The sequence below is a fragment of the Ammodytes marinus genome, assembly GCF_949987685.1.
Source record: "Ammodytes marinus genome assembly, chromosome: 15".
NCBI lineage: Eukaryota > Metazoa > Chordata > Actinopteri > Uranoscopiformes > Ammodytidae > Ammodytes > Ammodytes marinus.
The window spans coordinates 10,507,167-10,523,838 of NC_137219.1; the positions used below are offsets into that span (position 1 = coordinate 10,507,167).

At 44.1% G+C, this 16,672-nt stretch overlaps 1 protein-coding gene across 1 annotated transcript in view; it reads left to right on the forward strand.

The window, feature by feature from the left end:
• The window catches only part of cdin1 (CDAN1 interacting nuclease 1), a 54,869-nt gene extending 38,737 nt beyond the window's left edge, over positions 1–16,132 (forward strand). Inside the window, exon 12 of the mRNA XM_080042931.1 lies at positions 14,702–16,132. Coding sequence (XP_079899057.1) covers positions 14,702–14,879 — 178 coding nt within the window. The 3' untranslated portion in view covers positions 14,880–16,132. The remainder of the gene's footprint in view (positions 1–14,701) is intronic.
• Positions 16,133–16,672: the final 540 nt, after the last annotated feature.

The window sequence follows — 16,672 nt, forward strand, 5'->3', positions numbered from 1 at the left end:
CAGGTTAATCTTCCCAAACACACATTCCCCAATCTTTTTTTTTTTTCTTTTTCTCATAATTACTGGTTTTAAGAGCAGCGGGAGAAGGGTGGGTTAGCGGGTAGAGGGGGATATACATTCTAAATTATGTTTGACAAGGTGGGGTTAGTGGTTTGGTTGTGGCTTGTCTTTAGTTATTACTCACACTTCCTCCTGCCATAGATAAGGTCTCGCTGGTGAACATACCAAGGTGAGCGCTGGCGCAGGGCCCTTATCGGCCAGCATTGATTTAGGGCAAGAACCCAGTGACAGAGGTCATTGTGCAGTAAGGCTATCCATCATCCAGGTTTGATTTCTGCTCAGACCTGTCTCCAAGTTGTCTACACGTATAGGCCAGTCGCAGAGGAGTTGAGGCCCCCTAGGAGGGGTTGTGCACTGGACCTCTGGGTAATGCTATAACGCTGTGTTAAGAAGAGAGGCCGAGTATTAATCATTTAAAGACTTTATGATTACAGGTTGACTCATATTTTAAGATATCATTTAGAATTAAGGTTACAGTGTAAACTCCATTTGATCCTCCTAATTATTGTATGAAATCCACAACTGCTTGTCTTACACTTAAAGCTTTGATTAAGCTTGTAAAAATTGTAGCCTTGAATTTTTTGTTTTAATTTTTTTTAACCCGCAGCTGATTTGCTGTCTTTCCTCAGTTTACTTTGCAGACATTCTCTAAATGTAAAGGACTTTTTCTGAGCATGCGTTGTAGACTAGACACTCACACTTTCCCCACAGGTTTAAAATTCAAGGTAGTTCTCAGCCTTTGGTAAATAAATGTACAATCATAAACACAGTTTTTCCTGCACCGTGTTGATTTTTCAGATGTCTGAAGATGGGTATTTATTGCTGCTGATGTTTTTCATGGCCTTCGTGGCTAGACTTGTAACTTTTGGCGGAGTTGTTCTATTTATCCTGGCTCCAAATTGGGGAATACATACTTGCGAATATGCAATGAGTCATGTTATTGATTTGTCATGAAGATTATTTATTGCACTTTCCTTTTCCCACTAACTTCTGCAAAGAACTGTAAGCCGTTGAGAATATCCTCCTGGAGTGATTGCATTTAAATGTCTGTAAACCGTCTACTGTGCTAAATTCACAGGGTAAAGGTATTCCTGTACAATCTTAACAGGTCTTTTTTAGTAATGCTAAAAAACATAGCTACAGTGGTGGTAGTGCTCACTCCAACCTATACCAGGGGATAGCTTAAGTAGCTAATTACACTCCAGTCCGTAATCAAAGCCATGTCAGCTTGTCTGAGAACCTGGATTTGTGCGATGGATTTCAGTTAAATACAGAGGCAGCTTAAACATTTTATGGTTCTCTCTTCAAATTAAAGTTTTTTTTTCCCGCAATCCTCTCTAAAATGTGTCACATCTCATTACACAAATGTGGATATGGTAAATTAGCGAGGAGAGTGCTTACGCTTTGAATATGTTGCCTTTTTTTCTGTGTGCTGCGTGCAGAGGGTTAGCATGCTGGGGGGGTTGGGGTTGTCTTTTGACTCTAAAAAGTTGTCTCGAATTTTTCCTCCCCTCACAAGATGATGTGTTTTTGCAATTCAAATATTTGCTCATTCTCCTCTCCATTGCAAAGCTCCCTTTGAAGCGGAAGAGTTCTATCAGGACCAATGACAGTGTGAGTGTGCAGCGTGACAGCGCGAGAGGCAGCGCTGGACTATTTCTAACTGCATATTTAAATAGCGCGGAAATCCAGAATCAAAAATGCATGCAAATGACGGCATGTTTTGCATGCTGATATTTTTCATGATTTGTGGGCTTGCATATTCAGGTGGTGCCTAGCTTTAGCGGAATTACTTCATGTCTTCAGTATGCATCCTTGATCTCCTTCTAAACAAACATTTCTGGGGGTGTGAGGCCTGCAATTTGGCAGATTTACTTTACATTTCTTTATGATCTGCTTTAAGCGGAAAGACATATATAAGGCTTTTAGGATTTATAGGAAAGTGTGCAACCCAGAAACTCTCAATACTACCTGATCTGGTCTACATTCATTACAGCTTTCACATTCTCATGTGCCTTCTTGTGTTATTTGGGAAGGCTTTCTTTCACTTAAATGAAGATTTTAGATGTATTTATTATATTGAGCGTATTCAACATGAGGCTGTGTGCGGTGCTTTGGGAAATGGTACATGTAACTGTTTACACAATGAGCACCCCATCAAGGCAAAGCCCTGTACATAGCCTGAGGCCTGTCTGCACTCCTTAAGGTATAGAAAAATACAGTATAAAATAATTAATTGAATTGTCATTTGTATGAGCCAGCCTCTTGCTCTCTGCACCCTATAATTCCAACCTCTTTCTTCCCCTTCCCCTCACCACATTTGTTCCCGTCTTTTTTTTCTAAACAGCAATTAATCTCATTTTTAGTCCAATTTCCTACCCTCTGCTGGAGTCAGAGCGAGTCCCCTGTTTTGTTCCTATTTGGCTTGGTTCCTGTGCATAGTCATTAAGGGCCCAATTAATGTCACCCTTTAGCTGAAGAGTGCTCATTTTTATTGGGGAGCTGACAGTCACCGCCATGAGTGCCGCAGTGTAATATGCATTAATTGCCCCGTAACACTGGTAATTACCAGTTCTTCAAGCCTCTCAGTAAACTGTCATGCCCAGACACGACTGCTTTGAAATAGATTACTCATTAGGGGCACTTGCCCTGCTTTCCAATGGAGGCTCACTGGGTTGGCATAAAGATGAAAAAAATCGGGTGCCTGAACAAATAGTTGCCAAGAGCAATTTCCCATTACAACTTCCACATTGACGGCTTTTCTCTCTCTCTCTTTCTTTCTTTTTTTCTCCTTGGATGGCATTCCAGCAGTCACTTGAGGTAAAAATCATTATAGAGTTAGATGTCCATCACAGATCCTACGGATAGCAGTTGGTTTGACGGGAACTTCTGGTCCCATTGTGACGACTCCTTGAATGAAAATTTCAAGGTATCCCTAATGTGTTACAACCAACACAGTTTCAGAACTTGTTATGTAAATCCTTCGTTGCAAATCTTGTCTTTGTTCTAATTGGTGGGTTGACCTCACAAGCACTTAATGTATAGTTTTGTTCCTTTTTCAGGAAAAAAGTATTGCGGATTCACCATTCAGCATATTGCCTCGGGTTTAACTGAATTCTTGTATGTTGTTTATATTTTTTCTTGCCTTTGTAAAACATTTCCTTGAATGCCCAGGGACTAGTCTATGAGCGCTGCATTGAAAGTGTCAGCTTTGTTGCTTAACGCGGGGCATTTCAAGGCCCTCTGTACATAAGATCAAGGCAGTGTTGATGTCAAGTTCTTGTTCAAATATTGATGCTAACTTTGCTCGGGTCTTGTGTTTGCAAACTGCAGAATCTCTGTCCTAAACATTAGCTTGTGCTTTGCGGTTGCTGAAACGTGTCAAGCGTATACCTCAAGGGGGGAAAGATATCGATAGTGAAAGCAAATAGATGAATTTTAAAGAAACGGTTAGAGGACAAAAGCAGGGGGATGTAGTGTGGGTGTCGCCGGTGCTCTGCGATAAGATATCATAAAGGAGAGACCAAATCAAACAATGTTAGCTATCGCACAGCCTCTCCACAGAAAGGTGTTGGCCTGTTTAGTCACGCTAGAAACAATATTTAGATTTCACCGCAGCTTGGTAAACGCTTCAAGTGTGCGCTGGGCTGATTCCTCTCTGGTACCTGCTGGTCTTTTCTTTTTTCAAAAACACCTTTGTGTCATTACCCATTTACCATAGCAGGGAAACTAACAGAATGTGAAGACCGGGGCAAAGCCTTTTTCTCACGCGCACATACATGCACACACGCAGGTCACACTCAAAGCTGCTGCTTTTTTTGTTTTATCTCCCTTATAGCACCTGCTTCAGGCAATCTGCTCCCACTCGTCTCAAATGAATTTTGTCACGGCCTTTCAGATTCTCAGCCGGAGATGCGCTAATGAAAGGAGATAGTACAATTTGAACTGACCAGGTAGCGGCCAGCAGTGCACAGCTGAGAGCAAGGGGATGTGTGGGCACAACACACCCCTCCTCGAAACAAAAGACAAGTCAACCGTCCGCTGATATACCCATTACCCTTCTCATTAATACCCCGCAGACCGTGCGGCATGCGGGTGTGTGTATGTACGTCCCATGTGTGCCCGTGCATGCGTTTTATCTGTTTGTGTTGGTCGAGCACTTATCGAATTGTTTATGACAGGCCTAATTGGGCTAATTGAAGACATTAAGATTACCTGTCAGCCGTGTGTATCCAGACTCCCTATCTAGTCTGACAACTCCTGACAAGTGAGGGACCCCGTAGCATCCGTCATGATGGAGCGTTCCCAGGGCCGTAATAGGGACAATAGGGGCCACTCTAATTTGATGTGGACAGCCTTAGCGAGTGAGTATCAGCCTCCCTCCTTTCCCTCCCTCGGTGGGTGTGAGTGAGTGTGTGTGTGTGTGTGTGTGTTTTTGGTTGTGTGTGTGTATGTGTGTGTTAAGTATAAGTGGAAGCTGAGGGCTCTATGCATGGCCAGGCTAATGGAGTCCCCCTTTGGCAATGTGACAAAGCGATGAGGCAGTCTAAAGGGGGGGAAAAGTGAAAAGGGGTCTTCAAGTGTTTAAGGACATGAGAGGCAAGGTGCTTGGGGTGACGGCCCTGCACAGATTGAGTGACAAGAGAAGAGCGCCGACATCTGTGTGTCTGTGTCTTTAAGGTTGTGGACAATCACCCGTTACTGCTTCAACAGAAACACCCAAACTTGGGGAAAAGACCAAAATGGAACCCTTTTGGTAAACCCCTCTGTGTGTGCTCCCTCATTCAGCATGTTGACAGAACACCATCAATAAGCAATGGCATGCAGATATTGATTCATATTGTAGTCTATATTTTTTCTAAAATTGAGCAACGGAAACCTCGTCTAGGTATTGAATTTTTCTTTTCTGAATGCTTTAAGATGCAGATATCCATAGATCAGGCTTCCACAGGTCTTAAGCAGATCACAGTTCTATCTTCTATAGGCTTAAGGAATGTGCCTCTGCATATCTGTATCAACCCCCCCCCCCCACCCCCTTCTATCTCTCTCTCTCTTTTTCCCTCCCCTCTCTCTTCTCCCGTGTGGGCATTGTGCGGGGCTTTGCAGTGTCATCGCTATGACAGATCAACGCTGTCAGCCCAGGAGATCCCCGTGTTTGTTTGCTCTTCTCCAAAAGGGGTTAAACTGTCAAGTTGACAACTCACAAGACCCTTAGACTCTGCACTACTGCCTTTTACCCCGTCCCCTCTCTCTCCCTCTCTCCCTCCATGCTCCCCCCTCCCTCCCCCCTGTCCACCTTCATCCCCAAACGAGTGAAAATCAATACCAGATTGCCTGAGGACCACTGTTTGGTGTGGGCCTGACCCCTAGATGTCCCCCACTCTGCTTCTTTCATTACATGTAGCCCAGTATTTAACTTCCATCCTGATCCCTCGCCTAATTAGTTTCGATAAGCTCTGAGTCTCTCTGTCTGTCCCTCCCTCCCTCACTCTCTCTATCTCTCTCGCCTTCTCCCTTACACGTGCACTGACACACAAGCGCCGCAAACACACACACACACACACACACACACACACACACTGACGTTTTGCCTTCTTGCCCTTTGAAGGGACACTGCAGGGCTGGGAGTAATAAAAAAGACAAATCCCAACACGCATGCACAGAAGCCCTCGGCGGTTCTTGAACCGGGATTATTGTTTTGTTTGCATAGCAAATTTTTAAAAACGACAATGAAATTAGATTTGCACCCCAGATCATCAGTGAAAACACTGGGGATATCCTGTGTTGCCCAAAGCTAATGGTGCTCAGTGGTGGGCCTGTTAGCAAGACTACACCCTCTCACTTCTGTGGTTTTCCACTAGGCCCCCCTATCGTCAGCCTGTGACTCTAGTCTAGTGGTCCACTCACAGACAGAGCGGCCATTTATGTTATGTAGAAAATGCTAGTTGGCTTTTTATTACATTTTCCCTATTATAAAACCTGGTAAATAATTGATTGGCACAAACACAGATAACAGTTCAAGTGATTTGTCTGCTGGAGGTCTATGTGTCTGTGTGTGTTTTTATGTACCACCCACATGTCCAGGTGCCGCCAAAGCGCCGGCTGGCCCGTCGACCACTGACAAGCCCCCACGACATGTCGGCCCCCCTGATCTGCCCCCCCACCCCAAGGGCTAAAATTACCCGCTGGAATGTAAACAGACTGCCGAGTAAGCACACAGCTTTCTGTAGCCCTTCGCCTGCGTCCGTTTCCAAACACAAAATTGGGACAGTTCCATTTTGGACCCGGGGGCCAAGGTTAATGGCGACGATATCCTTAACCTGGATTCGGACTGTTTTTGTTTTGATACAGCATTTTTTCCGCTCAAGTAAAAAAGGCAAATGCAGTTTTTCCGGTGTCTGGTGATGATCTTCATATTTAGCGGGTTGTGTGCAACAGCTGAAAAAGAAATACATATATTATTTCCCCCTCTTTCTCCTCATATCTCCTTTCCCCTTTTCATTGTAGCAGACAGATGGGCATTCACACCAATTCATTAGGTGTGCGGGGTAGCTGTAAACGGTGAAGTCTGGGTGAAGAAGTTCACTGGGCTGAGCGCTGACATGTTGATTTAGTGGTGGTAACACGACTGCACTTCCAAAGGTGCTGACTTGGACAAAAGCCAGGCCTCTTTTTTCTCCCAGGGAGACATTAGAGGCCACGCTCTAATTTTGGGGCCGGGTCCTACTCTTGGATACATGGGCCGGCCTACACAACAAACATTCACACCTGCCTTTCCATGACTTACTTTTGATTCAGCCCCTGATTGAAGTGGCAACAGAATTCAACAGATAAGACTTATTCCTGAACCAGAGAGATTTAATTTAAAAATATATATATATGTTTATTCTGCAAAAATAAGGAGTTATAAAGAATTATACAAAGTGCATTTGTACATGTTTTAAAAAAACTAAACACATAACCATAAAGAACTGAATATGTTCATATATTATAGTTATATTATATATTTTCTCTGCCTTCACCGATGTTAATTGTACCACAAATAATATAGGTTTAAAACTAGAGCACTGACTTTTATTATTTTTTCATACATTCATCATTGAATGCCGGTGTTTTTAGAAGTGATTTATGGCATCTTGCAAACTTCCCTGTGTGAGAGTGTTTCTAGGTGCTGTGTGTGTGTGTGTGTGTGTGTGTGTGTGTGTGTGTGTGTGTGTGTGTGTGTGTGTGTGTGTGTGTGTGTGTGTGTGTGTGTGTGTGTGTGTGTGTGTGTGTGTGTGTGTGTGTGTGTGTGTGTGTGTGTTTTTATGTTTGTTTGAATAGCATTACAAGATGTGGAAGACAAAACAGCCAAGAAGCAGTCACACATCCTATGACCTCACATATAAACATGATATCAACAATACATATATACACACACATGTAACACTGTTCTTCTGCCGGACACACCAGGTTTACAGGCGCCCCGGCTGGGCTGACGCTGCCCTCGCAAGGGCAGATAGGGTTACAGTACAAACTGTTGTTGATTAGGGCAGTGCCTGTAGTGGGGGAGGGGGGTCCATCCTAAATTGAAAACACATTAACCGCCAGGGTTAAGGGCAGGACTATAGGACGTGAACAAGGGCTGTAGCGGGAGCGAGGAGCATCAGCAGACACAAAATGGCTGTCCCTCTGCCTTGCCTTTTGACTGTTTCCCCCAGAGACAGGTGGCAATTATCAGCTAGGGCTGCTGGGAATTCACAATAACAGGTTAAAGGAGCATGTATCCCCCTGACGCCGCCGTCCTCTCGGTCTGCACAGACTCCCAGCCCGCTCGCCAGCCTGCCACCACGGGAAGCTTCCTGTCTCCAAGCAGAGCTTAAAGACATGGCGACTCATCAAAGGCCACAGAGACTCTCTCTGGACACACTCTCCAAATTTGCACTGTGGCCATTGTTTGGCTTTGGACACTAATGGGCCTCTTGAAACAGTAAAATATATTTGTCTTTTTTAATCTCGTAACAGAAATAATGTCTCATCTCAATCCTGTGCAGTGCGAGCAATCTACAATATATTAGACCTATATCCAGAGTTCCAGACTCACAGACACGAGTATTGCCTACTCATGATTTCAGCGCGGATATAGGAGACGACGCCATTTGCAGCCATTGCCGTAATATAATTTAATAATATCAGCATCAGGTGTTAATGAATACCCACTCAGTGTGTCATAACGGAAGAGATCAAGCCATTTCCATGATGTAGAGGGTCGTTATGGAGGATGGGGAGTCGATAGCTGTGAAAAGATCAGGTGAGCTCTGACCGTCTGAATGTGGTTAACCCTCACGCTGCCAGAGACGGAGCATTTGTATTATCACCTTCATATTGCAAAGGCTGAATTTCAAAGTGATGGTCTTTTGTAAAAGAGTAAGAGGAGTGTTTTTTCCCCCCAAAGTATAAGTTGCTCCATAATTCCAGCGTGACTCTAATACGAAGTTTTCTGGAGCTGTCATCGGTATAGGTTTGTTTTTGTGGCGTGCGGTGTCCCCCGATGCTGTTTGGAGCGACTTCTGAACACTAAACAGACAAAGCCAAGAGCCAGGCCACACCTTGTTTGGTTTCGCTCCTCATCCAAAGCAGACCAGAGTGTGTCAAAGCTTGTCCGACCGTGACGCCGTAGATCTAAAAAGGGGGACCAGTGCGCATTACACACACCACGCACACTTGTCCCTCAGATATGTGTTGCTAATGTGATAGGCGACATGCTCGGTTAAGGGACTTTGCAAGTTCCAAAACACTGATTGAGACTCCCCTTCCCCTCTCGGCTGGAGGATGTTTGGGAAGCGTGATAGTGTAGAAAAAAGGGATCCTAACCAGGACCAAATGGCGTTGGCATGACGGTGCTTGCTCTTTGTCTTACTATTGTTCTATGAAAATAAAAATAAGGCTGATGCTTATTAACTCATGAGCTCATTCAGATAATCATTTAATACTGCGTCAACCAAGATATCAATCGTGTGTGTGTGTGTGTGTGTGTGTGTGTGTGTGTGTGTGTGTGTGTGTGTGTGTGTGTGTGTGTGTGTGTGTGTGTGTGTGTGTGTGTGTGTGTGTGTGTGTGTGTGTGTGTGTGTGTGTGTGTGTGTGTGTGTGTGTGTGTGTGTGTGTGTGTGTGTGTGTGTGTGTGTGTGTGTGTGTGTGTGTGTGTGTGTGTGTGTGTGTGGATAAGATTTAGGTTCGTGTGAGAAGGTGGTAAGAGATTGTGAGAGAGGCCCAGCTCAGGGGAAGTGATAATTTGTTAGTGTGAGATAAAGACTGATTGAGAGGGAGCTAAGGTGTGTTAGGGTAAAAAAATAAAATAAAATAGGTATTATTAAAATACATGGAGCATTTTTTTTTTTTTTTTTTTTTTTTGAAACCAACTTACAATGGCTCAATGTTGTGTATCTTGATCTAGTGCAAATATTTTTTTTTCCCAAAATGCTAAGTGGATATCGGTATTAAATTACATAATAAATGACTGAATTCTCAAGCATGCTTTATAAAAAACAGGGATTTAAGATTCTGAATTTATTTGGATGTTCTGGGTAAATCGAAAGTGACAACAACAAAAAATCAATTTTTTCATCAAATTATTTCTCATATTTGTACGTGTTCAAGTGTCCGCTGAAAGCACCCATAGTCATCTCTCAAATGTTGTTATATCATACAAACAAAGATAATATATCAAAATAAATGATATAATGATACATTTGGCGAGGGTTCAATCTCTATATGCAAATAGTACAGGCTGTGTGTATCATAGTGTTCCTGAGCTGAAGGTATAGAGGATGTTGAGCGTGGTAGGTCAGAGAGCCGAGGGCACGTCCTGCCATAGTGGTTCCAGTGGGTTGCTATGGTTACCAGATAAAGCACGGGGGATCCTCTATGCTCTGCTATTGTGTATCTCGCATCAGTGAGCGTAAATTAGCTCCCAGTGCAACACATAACTCACACCACACCGACTGGAGCTGACCTCCCACACCCTTGGTACTCACACATTACACCTCCGCACCTCAATGTTAAACCCTACACTACACTAAGCTACACAAACACACATACATACACATAAAACACCCTCCCTACCTCCAGCGGTGACAAAAGACGAACCACATCCGTGTCACGTTCCATTTCCATGCGCCGTAGACAGACAACATAAAAATGTCGGGCCAGGCGGAAGATGTTTTGTTTTATTATTGCCCTCTATTCCACACATTAATTACAGTTCTCACGTAGGCTTTTGTGCGACTCGTTTAACATACGATTGTGTGCTTGCGGCCGCCTTGCAATTTGTGGTTCACATAACCTGAGCAGATTCAAACTTTTTCCATGCCCACAAAGACCAAGGGGGCGGTTAGGGGACAGGGGTCTTCTATTGTTAGCTCCAGTCATGTTAATAACTTGTGTGTGGGAGGTTAACTCTTCCACTGAACTCCTGCTCTGTATGGACAGGAGGATGTATAGTTCCTAGCAAGGGATTATTTACTGTTGGTGGACGCCCCTCCGGGCAGAGACAGCCTTTAAATATCCTATTTGTGTGCATGGAAGCTGGTGTTATCAGGGCGTCTTCATCATCAGACCGGCTGACTCGCTGCAAACAGCCACACTGCGAGAGGCCATTAAAATACACAGGCTGGATGTATACAGTGATCAGCCATATCATATGGCATGCAGGCATTTGGTCACCACCCACCCACACACACACACACACACACACACACACAAACACAAACACATCACTTAACCATCATCTGACCCTGCAAAAAAAAAACTCGCCACGAAAGAACAGGCCATTTGTCAAGATTGCACTCATTTTGACTCCATCATTCACTATGTATATATTCCTTCTGTCTCCAGAGAGAGAGACTTTTATTCCTCTATACACTCTCACCCCGATCACTCCCAATGCTTTCTGTCGAAAAAGAAGTTGAGCGGGTTACCATACCTGCATTTCAGGGCAGGCATAGAAAAGAGTGTCTATAGCAAATGTTTGGCAGTGCTTGAGCCTCATGACCTGATGTATGGATGCCGAAAACAAAGAGTTCTTTGTGGGGGAGAACTCAGAGACGTAGAGTTCACCCCCAGGTAGGGGCTTACGCTGTCTAAATCATTGCCTGGGCGTTTGTTTAAAGCGGGTCTGCGCTCTATGTAAAATGAAGTGACGGTGTTTTAAAGTGGAGCGTAAATTCGTCTTGATTTTATTGATAATTCATCACGGTGTGTAATGTGTTTTGGCAGAAGTGCTCGGCCGCCGGTTTTAGTGAAGGTTTTTCTCACCGAATGTGGCAGATCAAATTAGCCTTGATCTGTGTTTTCGGTAGGAATTAGTTAGTGTGTGTGTGTGTGGGGGGGAGGGGTCTGTCTGACCTTCAGCAACCTCAGACTTTGTACAGAAAAATGAGAAGGGCATAAATAAAATCAAGAAAGCAAGTTTGCACATTGCTTGAAGGGTACAGTTTGTATTTTATTGTATTTTGTATTAGCTCTCACAGTTCATATCTGTGCAAGTGCTCAGTTTGTGTCCACAGGTTGTGCATTCAAGATGCAGAGATGTAATTCAGGGCTCAGCTCTGTGTTAGGCTTGGCTGTGTGTGTGTGTGTGTGTGTGTGTGTGTGTGTGTGTGTGTGTGTGTGTGTGTGTGTGTGTGTGTGTGTGTGTGTGTGTGTGTGTGTGTGTGTGTGTGTGTGTGTGTGTGTGTGTGTGTGTGTGTGTGTGTGTGTGTGTGTGTGTGTGTGTGTGTGTGTGTGTGTGTGTGTGTGTGTGTGTGTGTGTGCGCGCGCAGGCAGACCCTTATAACACTCCCTTTTCTCCACTCGAGCGTTGTTTTTTTGCTTCCTGAGTGCCTCGCTCTCATTAAGCTGCTGCAGTGAGCTGTTTGGCACCTGCTTTAAATGCGACCACCACCCGCTCATTAACACTAACCAAAGTGTGGCTGGCAGCAGCGGTCCACGCCCAGGCTCGTCAAGTGGTCCCCTTGCTGAAATTAGCTACATTTCACAAACAATTTCACCAACTCGTTACATAGTTAGGTGTTTATTGGAAGATGGCTGACTCTGACTTAAGAGGTGGTGTGCATGTGTGTGTGCAATAAGCACATGCCAGGTTAATAAGAGCCAGCCCACATAATAAACCATAATTTGCCTACAAATTCAAACTAAACATCCGTGCACTACCTCGGGGCGTTATAACACACAAACTTCCGAGTGTATATTGTAGAATATAGGGCATCAAATGCTGTATATACGGTATCTATAATTGGTCTTCATAGTGTCTGGATGCTGCTTGGAGCGTTTTCTTAAGAATCCCATACTGTAGCCATCAGGCTGATTCGTGGCCCCCTGACCGTTTCCCTTCCCCCTCATGTGTTACTGTTTGTATTCCTAGTCTCAGATTTGTACCTCAAGGTCCTTGTAGTATATCGACGTGTATTAATTCTGAGTAGGATTCAAAGTCCATTTATTTTCTTTACTGTATGGAAAGGCCTTGGCGACATGGCTCCCTTGTGTTTATAATTTTGCTTGTTTCAATTTGTGCTCGGCCTCCCCTGACAGACCCGGGACATGATGTATCGCGCGCCGCCGCCGCCTTATCTGTTGATGTACAGTTTTAACCTTTTCAGAAGGTTGCCTCTCTTCCACTCTGTGCGAACCGGTCTCTCCCTGTTCTCCCCTTTTCAGCCTCACCTCCCCAGTAACATACATACAGCACGCCGGCTGAATAAAAAAGAAGAGTGTAACCCCCCATTTCCAAAGTCATCTAATGTAAATGTTTAGGTTTTGCTTCCATAACATTTCCATATTAAGAGTTGGGGCGGCCATGTGCAGCGGAGGACCGTGGAAACGATGAGAGTTTAGGGGGGCCGCTTGAGCTCTGTGCCGCGCTGAGAGAGGCTGAGCTATGTGTGTGACATTGTGGTGAACTTTCGGCGTGCATCTGTGGGCTTTCTCCAGGGCTGTTAGCTTTGGCCTGTTTGCTCACAGATACAGCACACTAAATCACACACTGTAAAACGTTAGAATGCGGGGATGGGGTGCATAAGCATGTACTGCTGCAAGGGCCTCCTGGAGGGAGTGAGGGCTTGTGTGTGTGCGTGTGCGTGTGTGCGTGTAGCCATGTTTTATTTTGTGGACGTCTGTCTTCATACAGTATGTAGAACATGCACTGCCTCAAGGCCCATTCAACACAGTACACTATATACACCTACAGCTGCCGATGTCATGACAATTTACCTTGACGTCACTTTTTATAATTTATGTGGGTATAATACATTGTCGCAGTTGTAAAGGTCGAAAATCTATGTATTTATAATGAGCTCATGAATTGAAATAATTTAAAAGATTCCCATGATTTTTTGTGGGAATCAACACCGTAAGTGTACGTGTATTTTGATATGAAATGATTAATCACTGGGTTCAAGGTTTTTTATGCGCGTTACCTTGAGGCTGAACTTGTGTTGCTCTCCGTGGCCCTTGGGCTAGCTTCCTGTCTGGGTCTCCAAAGGCCCCACAACATTGTTAACTGTCGGAGGATAGAGTGTCTGGGACCACAGCACTTGTCAGCCCCCTGAATCTGCTCCTGCAATGTGGGGGCCGAGGCAGGCGCTCCCTCTCCTGCTCAGAGTTCAACTGTGACATGTCTTTATGCATGGCAGCTAATGTTCAAAGAATAGGTATGATCTATATGAGGCAGAGAGGGGCCACCGATGGCTCTTCGGGGCATAATAAATGGCTTAAAAAGATGAGTTATGGCCTTTTGTGAGGAGGAGCAGTGAAATAGCGTCGCGGCGCATTCCCAGGCGAAAGAAGTGCTCCATTTTTAATTGTTTCTGCACCTTTCAGCAGACCTTTCGGGTGTACAGTAGCTACAGTGTCTGTGAGACACAATAGCAGTAAAATGATGAGGGGAGAGAAAAAAATATAGAATTCAGGGGGAAAAAAACACCTTTATATTTAGATAGTCTGAACTTTCAGTTGCACGGCGAGTCATTATTTATAGACATAAACTGCTGTTGCTCGCCAACTAAGGCAAAGTTTCACCCGGTTTTTCAAAGAGAATGTGAATGAAACAGCTGGACACAGTGGGATTGGCTAACGTTAACACCACCAGATGCAGTGTGTTTAGCTCTCTCACAGACACTGTTGAACTCTGCGTGCTCCGCTATGTGCCAAAAGGCTTCCGATGACAGGATGCCGAGGCCTTTCGGTGGTGGAGGGTTTGTTATTTCTCCCGATTATTGTTATTTCGCTGCCATTGTAATGTGATCGAGTGTGTATCACCCTGTCAGAAAGATCTTAATCTCTCCTCGGCGGCTCTTTTTTGTTTGATTCCGCGCAAGTTTTTCCTGGACGCCGATCAAAGGAAAATACCTAAGCGACCTTATCTCTCCTAAGATCAATCACGCCGGTGTCCCATCTTTTCTCATCACTTCACTGACTTGTACCTGTTTATTTATTTTTTTATTTTTTTATTATGCCTTCCAAATCCAAAGTCAACAGCTGTAAGCGTTTGGCAGATATGATTAAATATATAAAAAGCAAATGCATAAATCATTCGTAGCTACTTCAGTGAGATGACAGCGACGATGTACTAATTTTGTTTTTCGTTTTTTTGGCTTTTGCGCCGCAGGTTTGGTCCGGGCCTTGTGATCTACTGGCATGGTTTCATAGGAGAGCTGGACTGCCAAAGAGACAGAGGGATCCTACTCAAAGACTGCTTCCCTACAGACATTGTCACCCTGTGCCATGCCACGCAGCAGCAGCAGCAGCAGCAGCAGCAGGACCGGCTGACAGAAGAGCCCGAATAAAAGACAAAAGAAGAAGAAAATATGAGAAGGAAAAAAAGGAAAGAGGGCAGGAAGGCGGTAGAATGGTAGGAACATGGGGTGGATACCTACAGATCCGGAAGCAATTTGGCTTTCCTGCAGTGTGTGTGAGACTCTGCTGGCATCTGCTGTGAACTCGGTCTGACCCTCTTGTCTCTCTGTCTGTCGTTACCGTTCTTCCTGCCCCTCTCTCTCTCTCTCTCTCTCTCTCTCGCTCTCCCTCCCTCCCTCTCGCTCTCTCTCACTGCCCACCAGAGAGACTATACCACACGTAAATACACAGCAGCAGCAAGCAAAGCATTCTTTATATCTTGACGGCACAGGGTCAGATTCCTACCTGGGTGTGAAAAACACTGTCTTGGAACGCTTTCTTTCCCTGGCCCCTGGATGGCCCCCTCTCAAGCCATTGGGGTTGCGAGCCAGGGCTAAAGCAGGACATATAGCCCCCTTCCTTATCACCAACCCAAAGCCCTGGCCTTTGTCACTCCTTCCTCCTTTCGCTCCATCGGGCAGATAAGAGAGAGGTGCGGTCCGGGGGCTGGGTGGACCGCCTGACTCTCACCTGCGTCACTCACTGCCCTCTCAGTCACTCTCCAGAGGAGGGGGGGGGGGTTCATTTCAGATTAAAGCTGGTCTCTCTGTGACCCCTTTATCACAACACCTAATGAAATCTATCTAGGATTTAAAGCCTACTACATTTCAACACAGAATTATAATCAAAACTTACTTGGTATCCACTTCTATTATTAACTAGCTATGAATTGTCTATCTATTATTCTTACAATTTTGGGTAGAGTTTGTTCCTCAAGTACTGACAGTTTTGATGCCCTAACACAAAAGTTTACATTGTGTTTGATATCAGAATGGTTTAATTATACTCATTTTAAATTAGATGTATAGTCTGTGGGCAATTAACATTCTTTTAAATTATCGAATTCATGTGTTGACTATTTTTCTGATTAATTCATTTTACAATTAATTTCTACTTAAATATCAAAAGCAATTATTTAAAAAAAAAAAAAAAAAAAGGGTTGTCACAATTTTTCCAAGCAATAGTCCAAAACCCCTCAGACCCAGACCCGTATAAAATAGAGAAAAGTAGTAAAAGTGTTCCCTTGTGAAAAACTTTTTCATTCACAGTCAAATAAAATGCAAATGAATTAGGTTTATATGTCACCTGCATGACTGCACTGTTGGGTTTTATGACTATGCACTTATCCTGCTGGATTTTACGCTGTGACCTGTTTTAAAAGAAAATTAAATGATTGTACAGTTGAATTTTGTATTTGTGTTTTATATTAATAAATATACGTTTTGAGACACTATTTATAATTAATGGTTGCCATGATTAACAGCGTACACTTTATACTGTATACTTATTATATATAAAACTTAATGCGAGTGCTTACAGGTACGCAGAAACACTGGATTCCCATGCTGAGGTGTGAGAACATCCGGCAGTTGTCTGTTGCACATCTTTACAGCCCCGGTGCCTTTTATGAGCAGATACCAATGGAAGAAACACAGCCTGGCTAGGGGAAGCAGAAGTGAACATAAAGTTGAGTGATGCTTTTAGAAGGCAGATATGCACTGCCTATAGGGGGTCCCTGTCGTGTCCTCTTTTTCTTTATGGCACACAAAATGCTAAGAGGAAAGAAAAAGTGAAAGTATGAAGAACCCACCACAGCCCCAGGGAATACATCTTATAATAAGAGGGGGTTCGATTTACAGATCTATTGTGTCCTGCTAACTGTTGTAGTATTGAAACTTAATAA